Source organism: Ursus maritimus, unplaced genomic scaffold (assembly GCF_017311325.1).
Source record: "Ursus maritimus isolate PB19 unplaced genomic scaffold, ASM1731132v1 scaffold_13, whole genome shotgun sequence".
Lineage (NCBI taxonomy): Eukaryota > Metazoa > Chordata > Mammalia > Carnivora > Ursidae > Ursus > Ursus maritimus.
Genome location: NW_024423675.1, coordinates 26043035 through 26069297, shown reverse-complemented (window position 1 = coordinate 26069297; position 26263 = coordinate 26043035). Strand labels below are relative to the sequence as shown.

General features: G+C 40.4%; 2 protein-coding genes and 1 long non-coding RNA gene across 15 annotated transcripts in view; 2 read left to right on the top strand and 1 right to left on the bottom strand.

Moving 5' to 3' along the window:
• Window positions 1-13694, top strand: part of TSPYL4 (TSPY like 4) — a 37859-nt gene extending 24165 nt beyond the window's left edge. For 6 of the 11 annotated variants that reach the window (XR_005834339.1, XM_040627664.1, XM_040627662.1 and 3 more), the window contains 3 exons: window positions 5941-6035; window positions 8704-8889; window positions 11564-13694. The gene's annotated coding sequence lies outside the window, so the exon portion shown is untranslated. The remainder of the gene's footprint in view (window positions 1-5940; window positions 6036-8703; window positions 8890-11563) is intronic. The other 5 variants (XM_040627669.1, XM_040627665.1, XM_040627666.1 and 2 more) reach the window with 4 other exon arrangements.
• NT5DC1 (5'-nucleotidase domain containing 1) overlaps window positions 1-26263 on the bottom strand; it is a 142957-nt gene that overhangs the window by 14658 nt on the left and 102036 nt on the right. For 2 of the 3 annotated variants that reach the window (XM_040627672.1, XM_040627671.1), the window contains exons 7-10: window positions 18896-19070; window positions 17069-17166; window positions 7586-7716; window positions 6319-6471 (exon numbers count right to left, since the gene is read on the bottom strand). In XM_040627672.1, coding sequence (XP_040483606.1) covers window positions 6319-6471; window positions 7586-7716; window positions 17069-17166; window positions 18896-19070 — 557 coding nt within the window. The remainder of the gene's footprint in view (window positions 1-6318; window positions 6472-7585; window positions 7717-17068; window positions 17167-18895; window positions 19071-26263) is intronic. The other variant, XM_040627673.1, reaches the window with a different exon arrangement.
• LOC121102267 lies at window positions 14300-25331 on the top strand. Its single transcript, XR_005834340.1, has 3 exons — window positions 14300-14601; window positions 17318-17356; window positions 25252-25331. It is a non-coding gene; the product is annotated as an uncharacterized LOC121102267 (long non-coding RNA).

Here is a 26263-nt window from a genome sequence, read left to right as displayed (position 1 = left end):
TTTATTTATTTATTTATTTATTTATTTATTTATTTATTTATTTATTTTTAAGATTTTATTTATTTATTTGACAGAGAGAGAGACAGCCGGCGAGAGAGGGAACACAAGCAGGGGGAGTGGGAGAGGAAGAAGCAGGCTCATAGAGGAGGAGCCTGATGTGGGGCTCGATCTCATAACGCCGGGATCACGCCCTGAGCCGAAGGCAGACGCTTAACGACTGCGCCACCCCGGCGCCCCATTATGAAGTATTCTGTAATCGTCCTCAATGCAGTATGCATCCTGCTTTGTCTGAAATTCTTTTTTAACTTGTACTCTCTCCAGGCTGTAATGTTTTATTTACATACTCAAGCTCCCCTTCTCCTTTATCCTTGGACTGTAATGCATTCTGTAGGAAGGAACTGTGCGTGCAAGGACACCTGGGGGGCTCAGTTGGTTAAGCGTCTGCCTTTGGCTCAGGTCATGACCCCAGGGTTCTGGGATCGAGTCCCGCATCAGGCTCCCTGCTCTCCTTCTACCTGCTGCTCCCCTGTTTGTGCTTTCTCTCTCTCTGTGTCAAATAAATAAATAAAATATTAAAAAAAAATAAAAACTACCCCAAACACAGCAATCTAGAAAGGTAAATTTTTTCCCTCACAGTTAACTCCCTAATTTATTATTATTATTTTGTCTAATGGGTAGTTAAAAAACAACTTGGTCTAATTTTCTTATTTGGTATTTTTTTTGGAAGAATTTTTTTGAAGGGAATGAGGATACAGCTATTTTTATTGCTTTTCATGTATCTGGAACATAAAGCCAACAAACTGATAGAAAATTTCAAATTACTGGTTCTTTAAAAAATGTGCTTTCTTTTTTAGTTACCCACTGGAAGTACTGAGATAAGTATGTCTAGTAGGTCTAACCACAGTCCCTGCCACAGATACACTCTTCATTCTGGGAATTCCTTTTAAAGGGTAGTGGTTATGTTCCAGGCATAATTTTTTTTTTAAGTTTTATTTATTTAACGAATCTCTACACCAATGTGGGGCTCAAACTCGCCACACCAAGACCAAGAGTCTCATGCTCTTCCGAATAAGCCAGCCAGGTGCCCCGCAGGCATAATTCTTAATAAAAGTGTTTGTTTCTGATTGAAATGCCAAATAACTGTTTACTAAAATAAAGATTAAAATTTATTTTCATTATAGTAGAGTTGTCTAATGGAGTGAAGCTTTAGTGAACAATATTCGTCCCAGTTTATGTTTTTCTAATCTAACTCATAGAAATGTATCTCAGACTATTTTATTAGTAAATCAATTTAAAAGTCCAGACTCAGTATCAATCTGATTGCTTGTAGGTGGTATCAATATCACCATTGTTTTAATTTGTGCTTCATGGATTGCCAGTGAGAACAGGCATCTCCCCCGATGTAAGCTTTCCCCGTCAGTCACTGCTGGGTCCCTTTTATCCCATTTCCTACCTGAATAGATATAAATTCACTGTTGGTTTTCATTAGGTTCAACCATATGAAAGTGCTGATGTTCATCTATTTTAGACATACAAAAAAGGGCAATTTCATAATGTTCCATCTAAATGGATGTTGTAAGACCCTTTTCCCTGTCTTTTACCCACTGGTTAATAGTATTCCAGGTATCTTGAACAAAAATATTTAATACTGATACAAAGTCATCATTTTTTCTACTTATTGTTGCCCACTTGGATTCTAACTTGAGAAGGAACCACTCTAAGACCACAAAAATATTTTCATAATTTTTTCAATTAATTTTATAGATATATTTCTTATTTTCAGGTCTATAATCCATTTAGAATTTATATAAGGGGAAAAGGGACTCATTTTTCTCCGTATACTGGGACTACTTACTACTTACTGAACTATCTTTCCTGCTGATTGATAATCCTCTATCGTGCATCACGTTTACACGGTACCTTGGAACGTGCCTGGGTTCTTTTTCCTCCGTTCACTGACCTTTTTATATATTTTATTAGTAGTACTATATTAAAAAATTACTGTAGCTTCCTAACATGGTTAGTATCGAACAGGGAGAGATTCCTCCCCTTTATTATCCTTTTTTACAAAATTATCTTAGCTTTTGTGGGCCTTCAGTTTTCTGCCTAAATGCAGGATCAGTTTGTGATGGTCCAACCAAAATCCTCCTGGGATTTTGTATAACATTATATTGACTTTATAAATAAATCTGAGTCAAATAGGTATCAGTATAATCTTAAAATATGGTATATATCTCTCCATTTTTTCATTTGTATTTAGAAACTTTTTTAAAATTGAGGTGTAACTGACATATTAGTTTTAGGTACAGAACATAATAATTTTATATTTCTGTATACTACAAAATGATTATAATAAGTCTCGTTAACATCTGCCATCATACAAAAAATTACAATTTTTTTTCTTATGATCAGAACTTTAAAAATCTACTCTCCTAGCAACTTTCAAATATGAAATATAGTATTATTAACTAGAGTTACCATGCTGTACATTAAGTCCCCAAGACTTACTTATTTTATTCCTGGAGATTTGTACTTTTGATTCCTTTCACCCATTCAGAAACCCTAATAGAGACTTAAAAATTTCTCTATCAAGGTCTTATGAGATGTATTCCTAGACAGTAATATTTTCTTTGCTTTTATAAATGATTTCTTGTTACATTTTATAAGGGCTTACTGGTGGTACAGAGAAAAGCTACTGATTCTTTTTTTTAAGAGAGAGAGAGAGAATGCAAGTGGGGAGGGGCAGAGGGAGAGAGAGAAATTAAACAGCTCCACACCCAATGCAGGGCCTGATGCTGGGCTTGATCTCACAACCTTGAGATCATGACCTAAGCCGAAATCAAGAGTCGGACGCTTAACCGACTGAGCCACCCGGGTGCCCCGAGCTACTGATTTCTGAGTGCTGATTTGGATCCAGCACTGTCACAACTCTCTTCTTAGTTATAACAGTTTGTTGACTCCCTAGGGTGGTCTATGCTAATGACCATACAAGTCTGATATAATCACAATTTGGTGTCTTCTAATCCTAATTTTGTATTTCTTTTTCTTGGGGTGTTGGCCACCCCTCTCCTGCACAATATAATTAATAACAGATATCCTTTATCTAGCTCAGAACCTTGAAGAGCACGTGTCTCCATTAGGTATGGCTTTCTCCCCAGTCAATTTTTCCATTACAGATTATATTCTCACTGGGTTTTGTTGGATAGCTTTTTTCTAGTAAAAGGCTGGCCCCTTGTTTGCTGAGAATTTTCATCATTAAAATGAATTATTTTGGCACCTAAATTTCATAATGTCATTCTAAAAAGCTGAAGAATACATTTTTATTTGTTTTGAGTTAAAATGAAGAAACAGATGAGAACAGCAATGAAGAAAGCTAAAGAGGAGAGATCCTTTTAGAGGCTAATCTTATGAAATTTAGGACTGTCCAAGTAATTACAAGATTAACGAAGTGACTTTTGATTTGTTGCACAACACAGAGATAAATGAAAACAAATTATTCTTCCTTAGTCTCCTTAACTAGGTTTAATCATTAAAATGGGCCATTTTTGCTTATCTGTCATGCTCCAACATAGTGGAGTGGATAATCAAACAGATGCAGTAAGTTTTTAGAAAACATTTCTTATATAAGCCTCTAAAGTACCATGTGAGATGTTCTCTGCCATTATCTTGAACTTCCTGTCACAAATGAAGGGAAGTAAAAGTGATCTTCACATTCCAGATAGTTTTATGGAGGGTGAAATTACTCTAAATATCTGAGAAATTGAATTCAAGCCTAAGTGAAACAAAATGCTAATCTCTACAGAATGTAGTAAATGTTTTTGGTCAGTGAGTGCATCTATCCTGAAATGATCTGTTTTTAAATTACACTGTTAAAAGTTCACTTAAGCTGCATAAAGTTAACTAGAAATAAGGAATTAAATCCCTTTGCATTCAGGTTTTGTACTCACTAAAACACTGCATGTGATATATAGTCTGTGTATGACATTTGGTTAGAAAAATGAAAATACATTTTTCTTAATAATCACAAAATCAACAGAAGAACCCTCACACGACGCTTTCTGTTTAGCTCCCTTTATGGACTGTTTCCCTCCTTCTGTAGCAACTGAGGATGTCTGTATTCTTGTTTCCTCCACAGGGAAGCAGGAAAGAATCTGAATTCTCATGACATGCTGTACTTAACACCAGGCTTTGATGTGCTGGTGGAAAAAGGGTTCTGTGTATAGGAATAGAGGTGAATATGAAAGCCGTCTGGCTTTTAGAAGTTGTGGTCCTAGGTTTATGTAACGAGATAATTAAAAAAAAAAAAAAAAACCCACCCAATTGTTTTTAAATTTTAAATCTGCTTTTAAATATAAGCAGAAAGATGTATGACAGAGGATTCTCTTTAAAGTAGAGAAAACTGTCCTGAAAGTTGTCCTGAAATATTTGCTGAGGATAAGCCCATCAATACAAATACTGCCTCAAAACAAACTATAAAAACATGGCGGCATTCGGTCTGACCAGGATAACTCTGGAGTCAAGTAGTACGAGAACACTTTGCTTTCTCAACATAACGCTTTGGGCCACAGCTAGGAATCCTGCAGCAAAACACCTGCCTCAGACCCCAGCAGAACAGGGGGACCCATCTTTCACAACTCTACTTTTCCTGGAATCTCAACAGTAGGAGATGGAAGGAGAGTTCAGGGGTAAAACTGGAACCTTCTGAGGGCTTTATTCTAACCTTGTCACTTGGCCAAACCCTCCTATTCCTTGCTTCCTTGTCCACGTTCAGTGGAGCAGAGTGGGTTGGGGAGGCAGAGTTTGATAGGAAAGAACATTATTTCGATTTTGTCTTAGGAAATAAAACTTTCAAGCTGTTGACTCATCATTTCCTGTCCAAAAGCCAATTATGAACTTGTTCATGTGTTTATAACACATGAGAATCGTGGGAAAAGGATAGGGCTACTGTTCATTGTAAATGTTGGAGGAAACTTTCCCACGGATTCTTCATTTTCTCAATACAGTACCTGTATTCTCAAATCATACTGAAGAAACCAAATCTCCTAATTTCTCTTTAGTGAAAACCTTCTCCAAAGTCACTCAGGATAGAAGGCCTACCTCCTGTAAGACTGCTTTAAAAGCTCTTCTTAATTCAGTCCAAAGAACTTCCAATGTCATGTTCAAGACTAAATGCTACTCAATGGAAACTTCATAAAAACCTGAACCCTTTATTCTAACACTTTGTTGGGTCTACTTATAGTTATTATTATTTTTTAAGTAAATAGACTTTAGGTTTACAGATAAATAGAGCAGATAGTACAGAAAGTTCGCATACATCTGTCCCCGCCCCCGCCTCCCCTCCCCCCGACTGTCTCTCCTACTAACAACATTTTGTATTAATTGATGTGGTACATTTGTTATCACCAATTAACCAGTATCAATACATTATTATTAATGAAAGTTTGAAGTTTACATTAGGATTAACACTTTATGTTGTATAGTTCTATGGGTTCTCACAAATGCATAATACCATGTTTCGACCATTACAGTATCACACAGAAGAGTTTTACGACCATAAAAATCCCTTGTGCCCCATTTATTCACCTCCCTTCCTCCTGAACCCCTGGCACCACTGGTCTTTTTACTTTCTGTAGTATTGCCTTTTCTAGAATGTCATATAGCTGGAATCATATAATCTCTAGCCTCTTTAAATTGGCTTCTTTCACTTCGTAGTAAGCCCTTTAGGTTCCTCCATGTCTCTGTGTGGTTTAATAGCTCATTTCTTTTTATTATTTTTTGTTTCTTGATTTGAGTTTTTCCTTCTTTATAGTTGTTCCACTGGAACGAATTTAGAAATCCATTTCTGCTTCTTTTTGCTTTTATATACTTTCTCCCTTTTCAGATTTATGACATGTTTTACTTTCTTTACCTCAAGTCTTCAACTAAGTTTTATTCTTGCAGCTCAGGAGCAAGTCTAAAGGAGCTACCAATTTATTAACTTATACACATGAAGAAAGAGCAGAAGCACTTTCATGGCCAAGCAAAAGAGACATAAGGTATGGCTATAGTGAGTCAGGATCTGGTTGCCTCAGCATTAGCCAAAAAACACCCATGGTGTCATAGCACTGGATGAAAGCAAGAGGGCTGGAAGACAGATGGTCAGTGTCATCTTGGCATTATTTAAAAATTATCAACAAGATTAACAACAGAGCTGAGATGGCAAGAAGATCCCCATAAGTGCCAACAGATGTCATTACTCTTGGCACAAACAAGCACTTTTTAAGATATGTCAAACATAAAGGTTTTTCTTTCCAGGAAAGAGCTGAAGGAAACCCTTACCTCATATTTTCCTTTTTTCTCAAGAGGCTCTGATTCTTCAGGCTTCCCGTCTCTGTCCCCTCTGAGCTCTTCCAGGATGAGGACTGTCTCCCAATTACTATAATGACGGGCTGGGAAAATGTCTGAATGCATGCTGTCACCAAAGTAAACAACCTGTAAGTCAGACAGCAAATTCTGTTTGACGCATGAGAACTGTGTGAAAGAAAGGGGTGTTCATTCGCTGAAGCAGAAAAAAATTCCTCAACACCTATCAGAGTAGGACAAAAGTTACGTAAACATCGTAAACTTCCTTGAATAGCATCACAGATGACTGTCAACTTGCCCCCTTTGGTTTGTGGGGCACCAGATTTGTTGTAAGAAGTGACACAATGCATTTGCAGGCAGAAGAAAGGCAGAGGCTAACTGATTTTATTGAGCTTTCTGAAGAAGTCAGAGTCTATATGTTTACAGTTAAGCCTGCCCTTAGAATTGAGTAACTGGTGGAGAATTAGAGAGATGACTTTCACAATGGGTTAGATTTCGCAGGAGTACACGTCACAACCGCTTTTCCGAGAGTTTCTGGGACCTACCCAGACCGGCTGAGACAGAATCTCTGACGGGGCTGGGCAAGCAGACTCCGGGAGGCTCCCCAGGTATTCTGAGGCAAAGCCCCACAGATCTAATCCATACCCCTCAATTTACACGAGGAAACGATGCTGAGGGAGTATGAACTAGAACCTCCAAGTCAGAATGCTCTATTAAACCCCGCAAGAGTTCCCAGGGGGCTGTGGCAATGTGGGAGCCAACGAGCAGGTGTCAGTTACCCACTGATCTCTCTGCTAAACATTTTTGAGAAGAAAGTGTCCTGCTGTAAAAAATGCACCAATGTCCAACATCAACAATGTGGCCAGGATATCAAAAGCGAGTATGTCTTTAGGCTAGTCTGTGGTGTACTTTCAGTTAAGGTTTGTTTTACATATAAAATTTGTGTGATGAACTGTTATCAGGATATTATTCCTCAGGTATCCCACACACTAATCTAGTGTATCCCCTAGAACTGTGGCTCCCTGCTTGGAATCTTTGCTCTTCTCTGTTACAGATAAAGGTCCAGTCTCGATCGCAGAGAAAGGCTTATTTAAGCAGAAGAGGTCAAAGACTGGCAGACAGGCAGAGGCAGATGATTTCCCCATAGAGAACTAAGCTGAATGCATTTAGAATTATGGCTTTACTTTGTAATGGTTCATGTCTGCAAGTAGGCATCAAGAACCCCACCTCAACCAAAAAATACCTTGGGTTCATTCCTGCCAGTCATCTTCTTCAGAAGTTCATACAGGTGGACGGCGTTCCCTTGAGAGTACCAGCCAGGCTTATCGAGAGATGGCAGTGCCTCCTGCTCCTCGTCCTTTTCTGAAAACAGAGCTGGACAGTCATATAATGTGTAACCAAGGGACAGCGCCCACTGGGCAGACCACACCATGCACAGCTGCACGACATGCACAAGAAGGAACCACGTGGGGACAGGAGCTCGCATGCAGTGAGCACCCATGTCATCCCAAGTCCTGCATGGAGATCTCCATCTATAGATCTATCATTTTTCATATATATAGGATTTTTCAAATGATTTTTTTAGAGCAGTTTTAGGTTCGCAGCAAAACTGAGGGGTACAGAGATTTCCACTACACCCCCTCCCTGGCTCTGCAAGTGCTAACCTCCCCCGTTACCGGTGACAGTGATGTGTCAATGTAGGTTCGTCAACTGAAACAAATGTTCTACTCTGTGGGGAGGATGCTGATAATGGGGGAGGTATATATTAGTTCATCCTCACAACAATTTCCTTAATTGAGGAAAAGAAAGCTCAGGGAAGTTATTTTGCCCAAGATCTCAAAGCTGGTAAGTGATTTATTATTAACCAAACTCTGTAGTTTACATTAGGACTTCAAAATGGGGCCAGAGGACAAGCGGGTCAGACAGACCCATAAACCATCTCTAAATCTGGATTCCTCGACCTGGATATGGCTCGTGGATACAACTATAAACAAGATACAACTACAGGAAAAGAGAATTTTTTATCTGGCGTCCTCGACAATGGCCAAATGCAGTGCTGTTTACGCTCCTCCATTATAATTAAGACTAGGTCAGCAACGGATAAAAAAAAAAAGGTGGACTTTAGAATGCATTTTGAACTTCATTTTATAAAGTTTATTGTTTTTACGATCTCCCTCAGATTGATGAAACAGCACTATATTATGAAAGATGCAAACCAGTATTATTTTCATACAAGTCAATTATGTCACGGCTTTTAACACATTCTTAAGGACTGGGTGGAATGCATTCATTTAAGAAATCTAATGAAAATACATATTCAGAAATTTTTTTTTTTAAAGATTTTATTTATTTATTTGACAGAGAGACAGCCAGCGAGAGAGGGAACACAAGCATGGGAGTGGGAGAGGAAGAAGCAGGCTCCCAGCGGAGGAGCCTGATGTGGGGCTCGATCCCAGAACGCCGGGATCACGCCCTGAGCCAAAGGCAGACGCCCAACGACTGTGCCACCCAGGCGCCTCACAGAAAAATTTTTTGTACCTAAGTTCTGTAAGATGTCCAAATTATTCCTCAAATCTTTTAACTTAATGATTCATGGATGTTTGGGTTATAACCATGACAGAGAAAAACTCACACACCAAAGCTCAAACTTGTTCCTGTAACATACCCATTCCCCCAAAACTGACTGAGTAAAATTAGGAAGCAGGTAAGGGTTGGACAGAGAGATGGAACAGCAATCAATTAAAGCAATTAGTAAATCAAACTTTTTAAAAAAGATATTTTATTTATTCATTTGAGAGAGAGAGAGAGACAGCCAGTGAGAGAGGGAACACAAGCAGGGGGAGTGGGAGAGGAAGAAGCAGGCTCCCAGCAGAGGAGCCTGATGTGGGGCTCGATCCCAGAACTCGGGGATCACGCCCTGAGCCAAAGGCAGACGGTTAACGACTGAGCCACCCAGGCGCCCCAAAACTTTTGATTTTCTTATTGCAAGAGGATATGGACAAGAAAAGTAAAAACACAAAATAGTAAAATTTTAGTCAGCAAAAGGGTTCCAAAATAACTATGGGGAAATGATACGGTCAAGGCTATGGCTAACAATCTTAAACAGAGACAAGTTCCTTAACTTACCTCAGATAACAGAATCTTCCCCTAGAGAGCAAGAGTTTTGTTAAGAACAGTTTTGTGCACCTGTGCCTGACCACTGCCCGTATGTGGCTCACGTGGCAGCTCACACCTGGTTCCCCCACCTCCCAGTATGCTTGGTGTTACTATCTTACTGTTTAAGTAGTACGCGTTTATGTGATTTTTCTGAATCAGTAACATACTTACATATATCAGAAGTCCCATGTTTGAACTCTCTGCTATGCACGTACCTGCTCTACAAAAGGTACCCGCGTCTATGCGGATGAATTAAATACATACTCTTCTCCTCTCCCTTCTAAAAACACATTTACTGAGGTATAACTGATATACGATAAACTGCACATATTGCCAACATACAACCGATGAGTTTTGGCACATGCATATACCTGTTATGAGCTCAACTGTGTTCCCCTCAAATTCCAATTTTGAAGCCCTGACCCCCCGTATCTCAGATTGTGGCTGTATTTGAAGACAGGGCCTTTGAAGAGGTGATCAAGTTAAAATGTGGCCATTAGGGTGGGCCTAATCCAATAGGACTGTGTCCTCATAAGAACTGATTAAGACACAGATAATTATGTGATTAGGACACGGAAGAAAGACCACGTGATGAAAGTAGGGAGAAGATGCTTATCTACAAGCGAAGGAGAGAGACCTCAGACTTCTAGCCTCCAGAAGTAAGCAAAAATATTTCTGGTGTTTAAGCCCTCAGTCTGTGGTTCACTGTTACAACAGCAGTCTTGGCAATTCATATTATACCCATGAACCCTCCCGTTTAAATGCAAATATTGGCACACTGTTCTGCAATGTGATTTCTTAAAAAAAACTTCTCTAGATAATACATTGCAATCTGCTTAGTTTTTAAAATAGGTGCACGTTCAATAATTAATAGTCCTCTATTGGTAGATATGTGAGATGCTGCCATTCTTGTTGTTATAAGGAAAATGTTACAAACATTAGAGAATCCTCACAGCCTGGTGGGATCACACAGACTGTACCTGGAAAAACTCATTTTCTTTTTTTCTTTCAACTCTTTCTTTCAACTATATTTTACAGAACATTAGATGGCCCAAGCTCCTGTCTTGAGGATGCTTATATTCTGTTAGCAATCTCTGACTTGACAGAGGTTTACTAAACAATGACTTATAATTAAAAATATATTTACAATTCTTTTGATTCCTTGAACTCCTTCCTGTATTACGTGGACCTGACTGGACAGTGCATATTTACTTTTACATACTCCTTCTTCACTTTTGAGTTAGAATTTTTTCCTTCAATTGTGCATTTTTATACACACTTTCTCCATTTTCTTTTTTTTGGGGGGCATGGGCAATGAGACATTTTTTTTTTTTAAAGATTGATTTATTTATTTGACAGAGAGACAGCCAGCGAGAGAGGGAACACAAGCAGGGGGAGTGGGAGAGGAAGAGGCAGGCTCCCAGCAGAGGAGCCTGATGTGGGGCTCGATCCCAGAACGCCAGGATCATGCCCTGAGCCAAAGGCAGACGCTCAACGACTGCGCTACCCAGGCACCCCGTGAGACATTTTTTAAATGTTTATCTTTTTAAGTAAGCTCCAGGCCAAATTGGGACTTGAACTCATGGCCCTGAGATCAAGACTCACCTGCTCTACCCCCTGAACCAGCCAGATGCCCCCAATAAGACATTTTTTATGTAAAATGTCTGCTAAAATGCTCGTCTGTGTTGGGAGCCATAAAAAGAAAATTACATATTAAGAGAAATAAATACCAGTGAGTTGGAGCAAATTTAATAGAATAGAAAGGAACACCCTTATCCACTTTGGTTTTGAGGGTTTACTATTCATTTGATATTCATAATTCTTTAATAACTAATAGCAGTTAATTCTTTCAAAGTCTTTTCCTTTAGTTTAAATACCCCCCCTTTTTTTTGTTTGTTTGTTTTCAAAGATTTCATGTATTTGTCAGAGAGAGAGCACGCACAGGAGAGAGCACAAGCAGGGGGAGTGGCAGGCAGAGGGAGAAGCAGGCTCCCCGCCCAGCAATATGCTTAACTACCTGGCTCGGTTCCATACCTAATATGCTGGGACGTTTATTTCTTTTCAGAATAACAATCTTCAATTAACTGCACTAAGACATTCTCTCTTCGGGTTACTAAAATCTGTCATTGGTGATCTGACCAGGAACATCTGCCTCACCAGAAAATCTGTTTAGAATGCAGAATCTAAGGTTATACCCAGACCTACTGAATCAGAATCTCCATTCTAACAAGATCCCTCGGCGGTGTGAGTGCGCACTCAAGTCTGAGAAACACTGATGTGGAGAGGACAGCAGGAACAAAAACCTGGTGGAAGAATAGAAGGCATTCATCCCGGCAAGGAGAGACTACTGGGTATCCGTAGGGAGCAGACAGAGTGAAGACGAAAAGGTAACTTAGCAACCGGATTTGGAATTCGCCTCAGGAGGCTACGGGTAGATTCTGTGTGTATGTGACTGGCTGTACAGTATGCCTAACGGTAATGAGTTACATACAATATGTTTAAAGGAAATGACAAATGACAAATGGAAATCTGAGGGCAGCGGGAAAGAGATACAGGGAAGGAGAGGTACAAGTGAGTGCAGGGGAGGAGTTAAGAGATTCCTAGGGAAGAGAGTGATGGGAAGGGAGCAGAGATGAGGCGTTTCACAGGCGGTGATGCATGCACACTGCATGTGAGAGGGGGAAGGGACCGGAGGTCTGTCGCTGGGGCCAATTCAGTGGATAGTCAAGTAACGAAGATTAAAGGCTGTAAAGCGCCCAGCATGTTTGGTTGTATTGTTTCTAGATGGAAGGAGAATATGCAGTTTGATTTCAGAATACTGAGTAGAGCTAGCTGTGTGCAGGAGGAAATAGGGTATTAGGCTCTAGAAAAGAGGTCTCAGGGAAAGATGGGGGAGTCGGTGTGTTGGTGATAGTTCAGGCCAAGAAACCAATGACAGCGATTTGGGTCACGATTCCTAAATTGGGGGTAGGGGGAGGGGCAGCTGGCCGCACGGGGGACACAGCAGTGAAAAAGATATGGTCGCTCTCCTCAATGAATCTACAATCTTGCAAGACGGACCCCCCCCCGCCCTTAGCCCTGGCGAGGAGATGAATCACCCAGTGATGGGGAGGGATGCTGCACATTTTGCCTAGAAGAGGGTCCCCGCCCCCCAAACAATCCTTAAGCAGGTTTGGTAAGGATCATCCTGGCAGGAGGCACTCAGCTCCCGCCAACTCGGGCACGGGTGCAACTCTCCCCTTCTGGTCTCCATGACAACGGCTGACGTCAGGCCTGTGCGACAGTTGCAAGGACACCCTGCCCCTTGAGGACTGGTTAGCCCAGAGCCTTCCATCCCAGAAGGTCCTTTGCCTTACTTTACTTCTGCCTTTAATCCATTTGGAGCGCTGGTCTGACTGACAGGGCCCTGGAGGCTGTAAGAGCCGACTGACATGACTTGCGTGGTACAGTAACATTAACTGCCACACGGAGGACGGTTTGAGGGTCACAGGCTGACGGAGGCCGGGCGATCAGTTAAGTGCCGTCACACCCAGTGGTGATGGGAGTGTACCAGTTCACACACGATGGTAAGGGCAGGGGCAGGAATGTGGAAGTGACCGGCCCGAGAAAACTGAAGGACAGGTTAGATGTGCAGGAGAGAGGAACAGAAGATGATGGATCTTTCTAGCTTGGGCAAGATCCACTGGACAAGTTATAATGGAATTACGGAGTGCGGGAGGGGAGCATGCCACGACGGGAGGGGAAATTAATGAGTGCATCGAGTTTCCCGCAACGCCACTGCTGCAGGGTGAGAATTCAGAAATCCGCCTCCGTAAGTCCGGCAGAAGTGACGCCCAGAGACAAGGAATTGGGAATCATTAGTACAAAAGTGATAGTTGAAACCATCACAGTGGTCGAGGGCCGAAGAAAGGAGGGTTAATACGGAATGCTGGAGAACGTTAGCCTTTAAAGAGAAACACGATACAACGGATGTGAGTTCCAAACTGACTAAAAACTAATGGAGATAGTTTTTAATATATGAAATGTTACAGTTTGACACTAATACTGAGGAAAAATCTGTTAGAGAAATACGTGTGAAGTTTGGAAAATATGCTGTATAATCATAAAGGTCACTGGCCTGCTGTATTCAGACAGGACTGAATCAGACTTTCCTCTGGTTACTCTTCAAAGGAATAAATTGTTTGTTTTAAACATAATGGAAGACTTTTCTTTTTATGGAAATCAGTGAAATCAACAACGATGATCAACAATTCCTTCACTATTGTTAACAATTCTTAGAAAACTACATACTGATTTAGAAGCTAAATTTGTGTTAATGCTGTTTACTCATAGCTGTTATTTAACTACGCAGTTTCATTTGTATGAAAATATTTTGATAACTTACTTTGTATTGATTTTGAGCACAATAAATATTTTACTGCAATAAAACATTTTAGTAGAGAGAGAGAAAGGTGAAGGGAAACCAGCAATGGAAACAGAGCAATTAGAGGTAGGCGAAGAATCAGAATTGGCCCCCAAATGAACACTACAACAGAACACCACGAATGAGAGGCTCCTTCATGTTAGTATGATCCTCTTATCAATAACAGCTCTGGCAATCTTATCGCCCTCAAAATGGGAATAAAGTATTTTGTGTTAACTCTAAAAACTGCAGGATTCATTGTATCTTCCACTGAAATATTTTATTTTATTTTATTTTTATTTTTCTTAAAGATTTTATTTATTTATTCGACAGAGATAGAAACAGCCAGCGAGAGAGGGAACACAAGCAGGGGGAGCAGGAGAGGAAGAAGCAGGCTCATAGTGGAGGAGCCTGATGTGGGGCTCGATCCCATAACGCCGGGATCACGCCCTGAGCCGAAGGCAGACGCTTAACGACTGAGCCACCCAGGCGCCCCCCACTGAAATATTTTAAATCAGAGACCCAGAAAATTTGAGCTGGAAAGAACTTTAGAGATCTTCTAGTCTAATCACTTCTGGATGCGAAAAAAACGGAGGCACGCTTTTCAACGTATCTACACGAAAGCATGAAATCCCACTTATTCGGAGCAGAGAGCAGAGATGAGGCGGCTTCAACAGGACGTGACGCACACCACACGGCATGTGAGAGGGGAAGGGACTGGGGGTCTGTCGCTGAGGGCAAGTAATGACCATAAAGAATACAAGGTGGCCGGCATGTTTGCAGTGTTTTTATTGAAGAGTTCATTGGAGGCAGTGGAACCAGTGAGTGTAGACAAACTCTTCTAGAATTTTAGCTGTGAAGGTAGTCAGAGAGCGAGGTTTTAGCTGGAAGACAATGTAGGATCAGGGCATACTTTATGTTTTTTTAAACTGAAGATATGAGAACATGCATATATATATCCATGAGAACGGTCTTGACAGTTTTCAACTGTGGCAGTTTTGCTCCTCCGGGCAAATTCGGCAATGTCTGGAGACATTTTTGGATGTCACAACTTGGGATGTGGGATGCTACTAGCATCTGGTGATGAGAGGCTAGGGGTGCCGCTTAGCAGTCTACAACACGCAGAACGGCACCCCTGCTACCACTAACAGAGAACTCTCTGACCCCAAATCTCAAAAGTGCTAAAGTGAGGAAACCCTGGTCTAGCAGAAAGGGAGACAGTGATGATATTTTTTATATATTGTTTTAATGTCTCCTATAAATCCTTGATGTTAGGAAATAACCCGTTATTGGGGATTCAAATAATACTCTTTGTGTTAAACAAAAAAACTATTTCCCCCCTCACAAGTTTATATTTAAATACGTAACTACTCAACAAATGTTTGTTTTTATTTTTATCTGCGGGATTTTCATATTTTCTTCCAAGAAAATCTATACCTGTTCTATATCTATAGTCGTCCTTAAACTGTTTCACAAAGATTTTTTTTTTTTTTAAAGATTTTATTTATTTATTCGACAGAGATAGAGACAGCCAGCGAGAGAGGGAACACAAGCAGGGGGAGTGGGAGAGGAAGAAGCAGGCTCATAGCGGAGGAGCCTGATGTAGGGCTCGATCCCATAACGCCGGGATCACGCCCCGAGCCGAAGGCAGACGCTTAACCGCTGTGCCACCCAGGCGCCCCTCCACAAAGATTTTTTTAAAAGATTTTATTTTCAAGTAATCTCTATACCCAATGTGTGGCTTGAACTCACAACCCTGAGATTGAGAGTCACATGCTCTATGGATGGAGCCAGCCAGGTGCCCCATGTTCCACTGAGATTTTTATTAAAATTTCACAAACACACACACACACACACACACACACACACACACACACCAGTAATGGAAAACAATGCACTTTAAAAATATGCCAATTTTTTTAACATATGGAGACCACAAATGCATGAACTTAGGCTAACAAGTTACTGCATTTTTCGCACTACAGCTGTTTAATTGAAAAGTATCAAGAGATAGAAGGATGAACTGTTAAAAAACTGTCATGTGGAAGTACCTACCTACAATCTGGTTTCTATCTCCACCATTCTCTCTGCATTTGATCTCATACAAGCCCATGCTTGTATCCTATGCGCTGATGACTCTCCCAAATTTATACCCTGAGCCTAAAGCTGTTCCCTTGGCCTCCATGCTCCTTTATACAATTTCCTAATTGTTAGTCCCAGCTGAATAACTTATAGGCATTTCAAGATTAATATGTTAAAAAATGACTTCTTAATAGCTATAACCCCCACCCCACAAAAACTTTTCCTCTGTATTTTTCCTCGTGGCTCTAGATGGTACCACCATCCACCCATTTGCTCCATTCAGAAAAAAGAAAAATCAACAAGTCATTTTTGATTATTCTTTTTATCCTCTGCTTCTGAAAGCATCACCAAGTCCTGTTTTCCGTCTCCACAATGCATCTTGAATATGTCTACTGCTCTCCATCTCTACTGCTACCTCCTCAGACCAAACCACCACAGGCTCTCACTTGGGACACTCAGTGCCCATCTTCCCACATTCAGTCCATTCCCCACCGCACAGCCAAAGAGCTCTCCGTGTTACTCTTACACCTCAACTGAATAGCTTCGCATAGCTTGTGGAATAAAACTCAAAACCATTTCCAGAGTGTATGAGGCTGCCTGCCTCCCCAACTTCCTCTCCCCTCTCCCCATGAATCACTGGGCTCTTCTCTGTCATTGGAACTTGCTGAAACTACTCCCACACTGGGCCTGTGCATGTTTGTCCTGCTGACAGTGACACTCTTCCACTGCCCTTCTCATTACCTGTCCCTCAGGTCCTGCCTGGTAAGTCACCCTTCCTGACCTTTTTGGATAGGCCTTCCCTGGTCAACCGATCTTAGGTGTCCTCCTGGTTTCCCTCATCAGGAAGTCGCTTCTTTCATGACAGCTAACGTGGCCTGTGGCCTGTAATCATCCCCATGCATTTACTGAATTGCTTTATGTGTTTCTGTATTCCTACCAGGGGAAAGAAGACTTGGTACCACTTTTATACCCCTTGTTGTACTTAACATAGTACTTTGCACATGGTTGTCAGCCAACAGGTATTTATTAAGTAATTGAATGAACAAATCTTAAGTAAGAGAAGGAAGAAACAAAATGGCAACTTACCAAGTGTCCAGAAAGGTCTCTGACTTGGTAAATGAGAGAAGAAACCAGGCTTCAATGCATTTGTAATCACAATGTCAAAAAGATCTGTAAAATCATTCCTAAAAAGCAACAATATTTGTCTGGATTTTAATGAATTAGGAAAAGTCCATATAAAACAGAACTTAATCTTTACCTATCTGACCACAGAATCATTTCTTAACTTTTGATTAACTTTTACATGCTTTCTATATATTTTATATGTGGAAATAGATGGTGATTGAGCACTACTCTTCCTGACAACACTTTGAAGTAAGTATAAACATAGGGGGGAAAAATGAACATTAACTCATTAACTGGGTGCTAAGCTGGCCTTCTCATGATGGTAATAGTTATAGTGAATGAATTCAATAGCTTTTAACAATAAAAATATTTACGAACTAGGTCTTCAAATGTGGGGCCTAAACTTTGGATTTATTAGCATGAAGTTATTAATAATTTCATATGTTACATGGATCCTACAGAAAGCTACCATTATATCAAGTCAGGTGACATCTTTTAGAGTGTTCAAATAGGAAGAAGATATCTTATTTTGAAAATCAGTGTGATGTTACAATGTGGTAATTTTTGGATAACAACAATAATTGTTTTTTAGTCTGTATTTAATACTACATTAGGGATCATTTAGGATGTCACAGGAAAGACAGGACTCCCTACAGCATGGGGGGAGGTAATATTTACGAATCTAAACTGAAGAGAAATAAAGGTAGGAAGAAAAAGTTAGGTTACCTATGCTAGTGAAAAAGAAAGTCAGAGTGCTTATTCTGAAGCACGGTCCCACTATGAGGACAGCAAATAGAGTCTCACGGTCTAAGAGGCACCGTGCAAGGCATCCAGGACTCCTGCCTTAATTCACTGCAAGGATCCCAGGCCTATGCACTATTAGAAAGCAGAGAATCTGGTAGATCGTAAATATGCCGCAGACCAATCTAAACCCACATGTGCTGAGGAACACGGACATGAGGGGGCTAGAGAAGTCAGCCAGAGGTCAGTGTCGAGGGTGAAATTTGCTTCATACTCAGCAATTCGGTATCTGCTGAAATCTGAGGAAACACTGGGGGAGATCTAACAGCCCATTTTATAATCAGGCTCCGACCATGGATATTCTCGGGTATTGCTCACAAGAATGACATAAATAGATACTTACTGAAACTTACCAACTACTCGAGCACTTTACCTGTGCTACCGTATTTAAACTCCCTGCTCACAACTATGAGGTATGACTGTCCCATTTTTAAGAGAATGAAATCGAGGATGAGAGTGGTTAAAGAACATACCTCAGGGCTCAGAGGAAGTTGCAAGGTCGGGCTTAAACCCATGTCTGTCTGAAGTCTGCGCATTTATACTGCCTCGAATTTCATGGTGTCAGTCTCATCCCTGGCTGTGCTGAATGGTGAAGTACACAGCTCCACACGGAAAGGGCCAGAGAGGCCGTCCTCCAGGCAGGTGTCAGGGAGTGTAATCTACAACTCAATGTCCCTCAGTGATCATCCAAAGCTGAGAAACCGAATTCATGGGGCACTGATTGAAGGACATGCTGTCCATCAACCTTGCAGAACCTCTAAGTCCAGACCATCGGCGGGCTACGAGCACACTGGCCCCAGTAATACTTCTTTGCTAAACTATGCTTTGGGGGTGTTGCCGTCAGCAGATGTTGAGAAACAACCACTGGTCACTCAGCGTTCTGTAATATAAGGATATGGTTCCGGGCGAGCACTTTTAAAGCAGCACTGGCCTCGTGCGTCATCAGTATTTCCTAAGACCACGAAAATGGAACGACTCATCACTTACCCGAGAATATATTCACAGAGAAGTCGACAGTAATCACTGTGAGAACTTGTAATTAACAAAAGAATTTTCCCAGCATTCTTTAGCTGTTGAAGCCACTTTTTCACAGATTCAGGGCAAGTGTGTAAATATCTGCCTGGATCTCTTTTTATTTCTGGAAAATATATTCCACAGTTTTCTGAAAAATAAAAATGTCGAGATTTTTTCTTTGAATTTTTTTGACTCAGTGATTTCTCAAAGAAGTTCATCTCTCTCAAAGCTATAGATAAAATTAAATGGATAAAAACTTGGATCAGGGGCGCCTGGGTAGCGCAGTCGTTAAGCGTCTGCCTTCGGCTCAGGGCGTGATCCCGGCGTTCCGGGATCGAGTCCCACATCAGGCTCCTCCGCTGGGAGCCTGCTTCTTCCTCTCCCACTCCCCCTGCTTGTGTTCCCTCTCTCGCTGGCTGTCTCTCTGTCACATAAATAAATAAAATCTTTAAAAAAAAAAAAACTTGGATCAGACATAGCAATGATGCCATTATTAACTGCTTAAGAATACTTCCTGTTCTTAAGAATATGATGACTGAAAATGCCAGCTGACAATGTCTGCTGGTTATCTGATAGGAACGGATACACTGTTAAAGCAGATAACATAATAAACACAATATGATCAGTTTTAAATCAGAGAAAACCTCCTTGCATTATTGAAATGTCAATGAATAAATATTCTTTCAATCATTCAACACGTATTTGCTGAATACAAATGACGAATAAATATTCAGATAATGCACCAGAAATGTGTTGGCATGAAGCAACAGAGAGGGGAGTTGGATTCCTCAGTCACAGAAGTGTTCCAGACGGAGCACAGACCAGAAGGCCCATCTATTACGGCCTTTGAGAGGTGCTGGGATGTCAAACGGAAAAACCAGGTAGAAAAGACCAGAAGGTACTGCCGTGGACAGCAAAAAAGCTGAAGGGCTTCTCATCCCTGAGGTGGGCCTGCTGGCTCTGCCCTTCTGGGTCTTTGGAGACTCCAAGGAGTCAGTCTGAGCTCTGAGGCAGATGGTGCCAATATCTCCAAAGTTCTGGTCAGACGCACCCACGCTGCCTGACAGGGTGCCTTGAAAGTTGTGTGTACTTAGCAGACAATTGCAGATTTGACTGAAATGCTACTAGATTCATAAAGTACTTTAGAGATACTGTCTCTGGGGGCTAGCACTCATAAGCAGATGAAGAGAACCCAAGTTCCTACTTTCTTTAACTGCTAAGAAAAGGACACAAGCATAAACAAAACCACAGGAGAAAGAGCTTGTAATGAGCGCTGAGCTCTGCCACAGATATGAGCTATGCCTGTAATGCTGGACAATCTCACGCGCTTCACATAACACATGTGAGAGTAACACCTCAAGAAAGCGGGAGACAGAAGAGGCTCTAAGCAAAAAGGCAAAACGCAACAAAACCAGGAATGGTAGCGAACCCCACTGTCTGCTTGCCCCGATCCACCCCCCTTCTTCTCTGCTGGAGATACTGATTTTCTTTGAGGTTTCATCCTCCTCCGAGGGCCCGAGTGCTCAGGGAGGGCATGGGTCTCCATCAGCCTAACCTGCCCCGGGAATTCCCGCCCCCTGCAGTGGATTGCTTAGGAAGTGCTAGAGACCCAGGCCGGCCAATGGGACCTGACAGCTCTGCTGGGGGTCTCTGGAGTCATGCACACGCCGCAGAGAAGAAATCCACATAGCGGTGTATTCAGCCCCTCCTCCACGCTGGACTTCGCTTACACATCCTCCCTAGAGCCGCAGCCGCTATCCCCAACACAAACCACAAGCCTGACAGACCCAGGATGGCCAGGGGGAAACCTGAAAGGAACCTGGGTCCCCCGATGATATCATTAGATCTCTAATTAGGACAGTGAATTAACTAGCCACTGCTGAAGACACCGCCCCAACTGTGGACTTCTGGTCACATAACTCAATTTAACATCTTAAATATCAAGGATATCTATTATTTGCAGCCTACAGCATCTGTATTCAGAACAGGGTGTACTGCAAGTATTAATCACAACCAGATCAAAAAATAACAAAAGAAAAAAACCATGTTACAATGTAAGAATAATATTCATACATCGGGAGACCTAGAACAAAAACAGAGTCCATGCTCTTCTTGTATTTTGCCCTACAGAAACACTGAATACATTCCTAGGATCTCTTAATATCATACAACTATGTAGCGACCCTTAAAAAAAATCTGTTTTTCAAAGAGAAGGTACTAGTAAGAAAGGGCTAATTTAAGAAAGAGAAAATAATAAAATCAAATAGTCATTTATCAAACTATTCTATTCTTAGCTATCAAAGTAAATGGCAGAGGTTGTGTCTCTCTCAGAATTTATTATACCTAAGGGAGTCATATGTGAGATTCTTTCACCCAGAAAAAGCTTTTGCAGCAACAGAAATATTATGGGATGGATAACAAAAGATTTGTGGTATATAACGCTGAAAACACTTACATACTTAAGTGTCTGTATTCACAACCAACAGCTGAGAAAAAGGCTGTTTTCCATAGCTATGTGTTTAGTGCCACCTAGTGATCAAAATATAAATTACTGCTACAAAACGATTCCATTTCCAAATGAGTACAAAAATAGAGCACATGCATTTAAGTACTGTTTTTGAAATTTCTTGCCTACATTAGTTTTACTAGTTTTCTTTAATAAGCTTAATTCAAAAGAGTGCAAACATAATACTTTAGTAGGAGAATTACTCCCTGAGGCAATAATATGGGTGTCTTCATTTTGTTCACAAGCCCGATTAGAATGAACAAACTAAAATAGCCAAGTCCTGTACAAACAGATACCCAATGGCAGACTACGGGTTGCTCTTATTATAAACGATCACCAACTGTTGTTGGGGAATATATTTTCATTCTCTTGTAACCTCAAATCATTAAAGAAATGGATATAATTACACAAGTACACACTCATCTTTTTAAAAATTTATTTTTATTGAGATACAACTGACACACAGCACTGTGTAAGTTTAAGATGTACAATGCTGCTTTGCTATATTTATATATTGCAATATGGTTACTACCCTAGTGTTAGCTAATACCTCTATCATGGCATGTAAGTTTCTTTTTTTTGTGGTGAGAACAATTAAGATTGAGTTAGCAATTTTGAAGTTTATAGTATTCTTGTCTATAACACACACTCATATTTTTATTGAAATAAATCAAGCTACTAAACCAAAGGAGTTAGGCTGAACAACTACATTGGATTATAACTGTCCATCAAATTATCTCCCTGCAGTGCCTGTAAACTCCTAAAGGTAGGGAGCCTGTCTTTCTGCTTGGCATGGAGCATTCAATGAATGACTACTTAAATCAGTGTGGGGGCAGACACAGGAATATTTATGTTTACTTAAAGTCAAGTAACAATATGCATTGTAACATATAACCTGACAACAAACTATATTATCATGCCCTGTCAAAGTCATCCTATCAGAGTACCTTTCGTTTTTTCCTACCCTTATTGAAAAAATAATCCTGTTTAATTATATTCTTATACTGATAGGTTAACATTGACTGGACAAGACAGGAGTTTAGACCTATGATAGAAAGAAAGGGGGTCTTGTTGTCAACTCACAAAGGAGCTTGTGTTGTCACTTAACTTCAAAGGAATTCTATTTCACGACCACTTCTGTGTAACTCATTTTCCTGGCCTTTCCACCCCTCTTATATCCTTAGACGCTGGTATTTTCTATATCCAGATGGGATTAAAAGTACATTTTTAAAAGCTAGTACTAAAGAACAGAAGTTTACCTCTCTTATATTAAAAACTGGTTAATATAGAGTCATGAAAATAATAGCAAAGTGCTGGAATAGTCTGATATGCACATAAAATGGCCTGCAGGTATCACACGTGACTGAGGATTTAGGACTTTTGTCATTAAAAAAGTACAATTTGAATATTAAAATTTACTTTTAATTTTAACAGACAATTGTGTCTACATCACTCTTTCTATCATCACGGAATAAGCAAGCATTTTCTCGTAACTGTGTCACTAGTTTTGTGTGATTCTGTGGCTGGAGTTTTCAAAGCTCTTGGCCAAGGGGATTAGAGATGCCAGGATGCCAACACCTCCACCATCAGACTCCAATTAAGGTCTGTTGTTGTTTCCAATGCAGAACATAATATAAGAGAGACTGAGATGTTTACAACCTTTACAAGTTATAGAACAGTCTGCTAGTGGATAGCTAAAATGTTTAGCTCTAAATTGTTTAAATGCACTTGCTGTAAGAGATGATAGAATGAATTTTCTGAAATATACATATATATACTTTATTTTGGGCCAAGAGATACTAAAATATTTTTTGAAGGATGAGAGAGGTAACCAATTGGTTAAGTATTTCTAAATTACTTTTATTTACAGAGGGCAAAAGATGAAACAAATTTAATATTAGGATAGATTTCTGTTTATGGTCCCTATATGGTTTGTTTCTATCTAATATATTCGTAAATAAAGAAATCTAGAATATTTAGATTGAGTAAAGTGAAAAATCTACATGTTAGATATAAAAGGACAACACATAAGAATTGGAAAATGAAGTATATAATATACTGAAAACATAATTTATAAAATTTATATTTTAACAGTATTTTACTTCTGTGTATCTGTGCCCTACTCAAATGATTCTGATTTAATCGGCCTGGGCTGGGTGATGACATTGGTATTCTTTAAAAACTCCCCAAGTAATTTTAAGGATTGCTATTTCAAGATCTAAATACTAGAACTCTTGCTATTATTATCTGTAATATCCTGCCTGCCTCATTGTAGCTCATAGGCTCTCAGAGGACAAGGGCTTTAATTTTACATTACTTTATCACCTAACACGAGTCTTGTACATAATGGCAATAAATACATATTAATTGCTGTTGATGTGTGATGTCACACGAGGCATGAACACTGAATCAGACTTTGTCTGATAAAGAGAAAGCTTGTGCTGGGGACGAGAATGAAGAGAAGGGAAGGGATACGAGGGCTGAACACTGAAATGCAAGAATACACACAATGCTAAGGAAGGTTGGCTTGGTGCATTTGACCGGATAGGGAATAGAGGAGCTCATCAGTTACGATGCCTGAGTCTGTGATTCCCAGACCTGGGAGCACAATGACGCCTGTAGGAGCACGTGCACCGACATCAATTCCTGCGCACCGCTCCAGAGATCCTCGATAGGTCAAGACTCACACCTGGCCAATCGGACACTGGCAAACCTTGAACTAGGGGTGAGATGGACCATTTTACCTAGTCTACACCTGCATCTACACCTCCAAGGTGATGTCACAGCCCGCGAACTTTAGTCACAATGAACACCCATTTCCACAGCGTCTCTCCTTCTCTGACACATTATCTCTCTGCTTTATGTATATAATCTTGCAAAAGTGATTTTAAAGAATCTTTCAGTTCTTTCAGGACTTCTGTAGGGTAGTGATTCTCAAACTTTAGGGTGTTAGAATCACCCAGAAGGCTAGTTGAAACACTCGGAGTTTCTTATTCAGTATGTTTGGGTGGAGTTTGGAATGTGCATTTCTACCAATTTCCTACACCAGCTGATAGTCTAAGGACCACACTTTAAGTATGACTGCCGTAGAAAACCCTTACAAAACCACATACTTCTTTTTTTTTAAAGATCTTATTTATTTATTGACAGAGAGACAGCCAGCGAGAGAGGGAACACAGCAGGGAGTGGGAGAGGAAGAAGCCCGAGTGGGATCTCCGATCCCGAACGCCGGATCACGCCTGAGCCGAAGGCAGATGCTTAACGACTGCACCACCCAGGCGCCCAAAACCACATACTTTTAAAAATCCTTTTCCTCATAAAAGAACTCGATCCTCACCATTTGGCTAAAAGCTAGAAAATCACGAGTAGTATGTTTAATGTTACCTGATGAAAATTCTCAAACCTGTATCTTATGTTAAAATTAATCTAAACTAACAAGGTTTTAAGTTTTTAAAAATTATTTTTATTCTTATAATGGAAAGATATATTCAAGGGTGAATATCTGATGGGATTTTTTTCACAGTATTATTTTACATTCTTTTCCATTTATTAATCATGAGTGTAGTAATTTTGCAGGCAAAGCAGAAAAGCCCATGCGTTGGAGTTAGACTGACCTAAGTCTGAATTCCAGGTTTGCCACTAATGGCTGTAGAAGTCTTTCCTACTTCACACATGTCCGGAGTTGGGAGTGGACCATGCCAACCTTTAATGTGGGCAAGCCTTTCATTGCTTTGACCAAGAGAATGTGGAACAAGTGACACTGTGTTAGTTCCAGGTGTGGCCCTAACTGGTCAGGAAACGCTAACTTTCTGTCTCTTGGAAGCTGGTGTCATGTAAAATGTGCAACCAATCTGAGACCACCACGCTGGAAGGAGCGCCAGATGAACTCCCAGAACTGTGAGTGCATCCCCTACACATCCAGCCTAGCAAGCCTTCAGATGACTGGCGCTCCTGAGACCAATGGGAGACGGCAGGTGCAAGCACCCAACTCAGTCCAGAATATCATTGACAATAACAAACTGTGGCTTCACGCTACTATGTTTTGTGGTGGTTTCTCATGGACCAACAGAGAACCAGAACAAGATGCTTAGGAAAAGTGTCACAATTCCAATTATTCCGTCTATGCGATTCAAGATATAATGAGAAAAAATTCACAAATGCTTCTAGAAATATCTGAAATAAAAGTAAACAGCTCTAAATTGTTTTCGTTTACCTCCAAAGAATAACTCAAAGGTTTCTACTGTATATATATTTACAAAACATAAATACCTGTGTAGCTTATGTTAATATAAATCTTTTGAATGGTTTAAATAAAACTAAAATAATCTCGTATTTAAGACAAATCCTACATAGCACTTCTGACTTCTCACATACGTTAAATGTGAGCTACTAAGAAACCGAGACAGTAAAAACCAGTTGCTGAAATACCTACAGGTTACAACAGATAAAAAATTAAGTCTTTTGAGATGTTTTCCCCCCATTAACCTCAAATCAAAAACATTTGAGGTTTCTTCAAAAGACAAATTGGTCTTCAAAGAAACATTCATTGTAGAGATTATATTTTATCACGAGGGTGCACTGTTTCCTTAATTACTTTAATTGGAACATGCTGTGTCTTCACAAGTATCTTTTCTTACTCATAAAGCCAAAAGTATGCAGAACTATGACTGACTGGGAGGAACTCCACTTCCGCACACACATAAGGATTATAGTCACCAAGGGTTACTTGTCCAGTATCTGGTCTCACAGGGTCTGATACAAACGGGAAAGCCCTGCTAGGTATGGAGTCCCAGGACCCCCAGAATTTAGGGAAGCAGTTCTTTTCATGAGGCGTT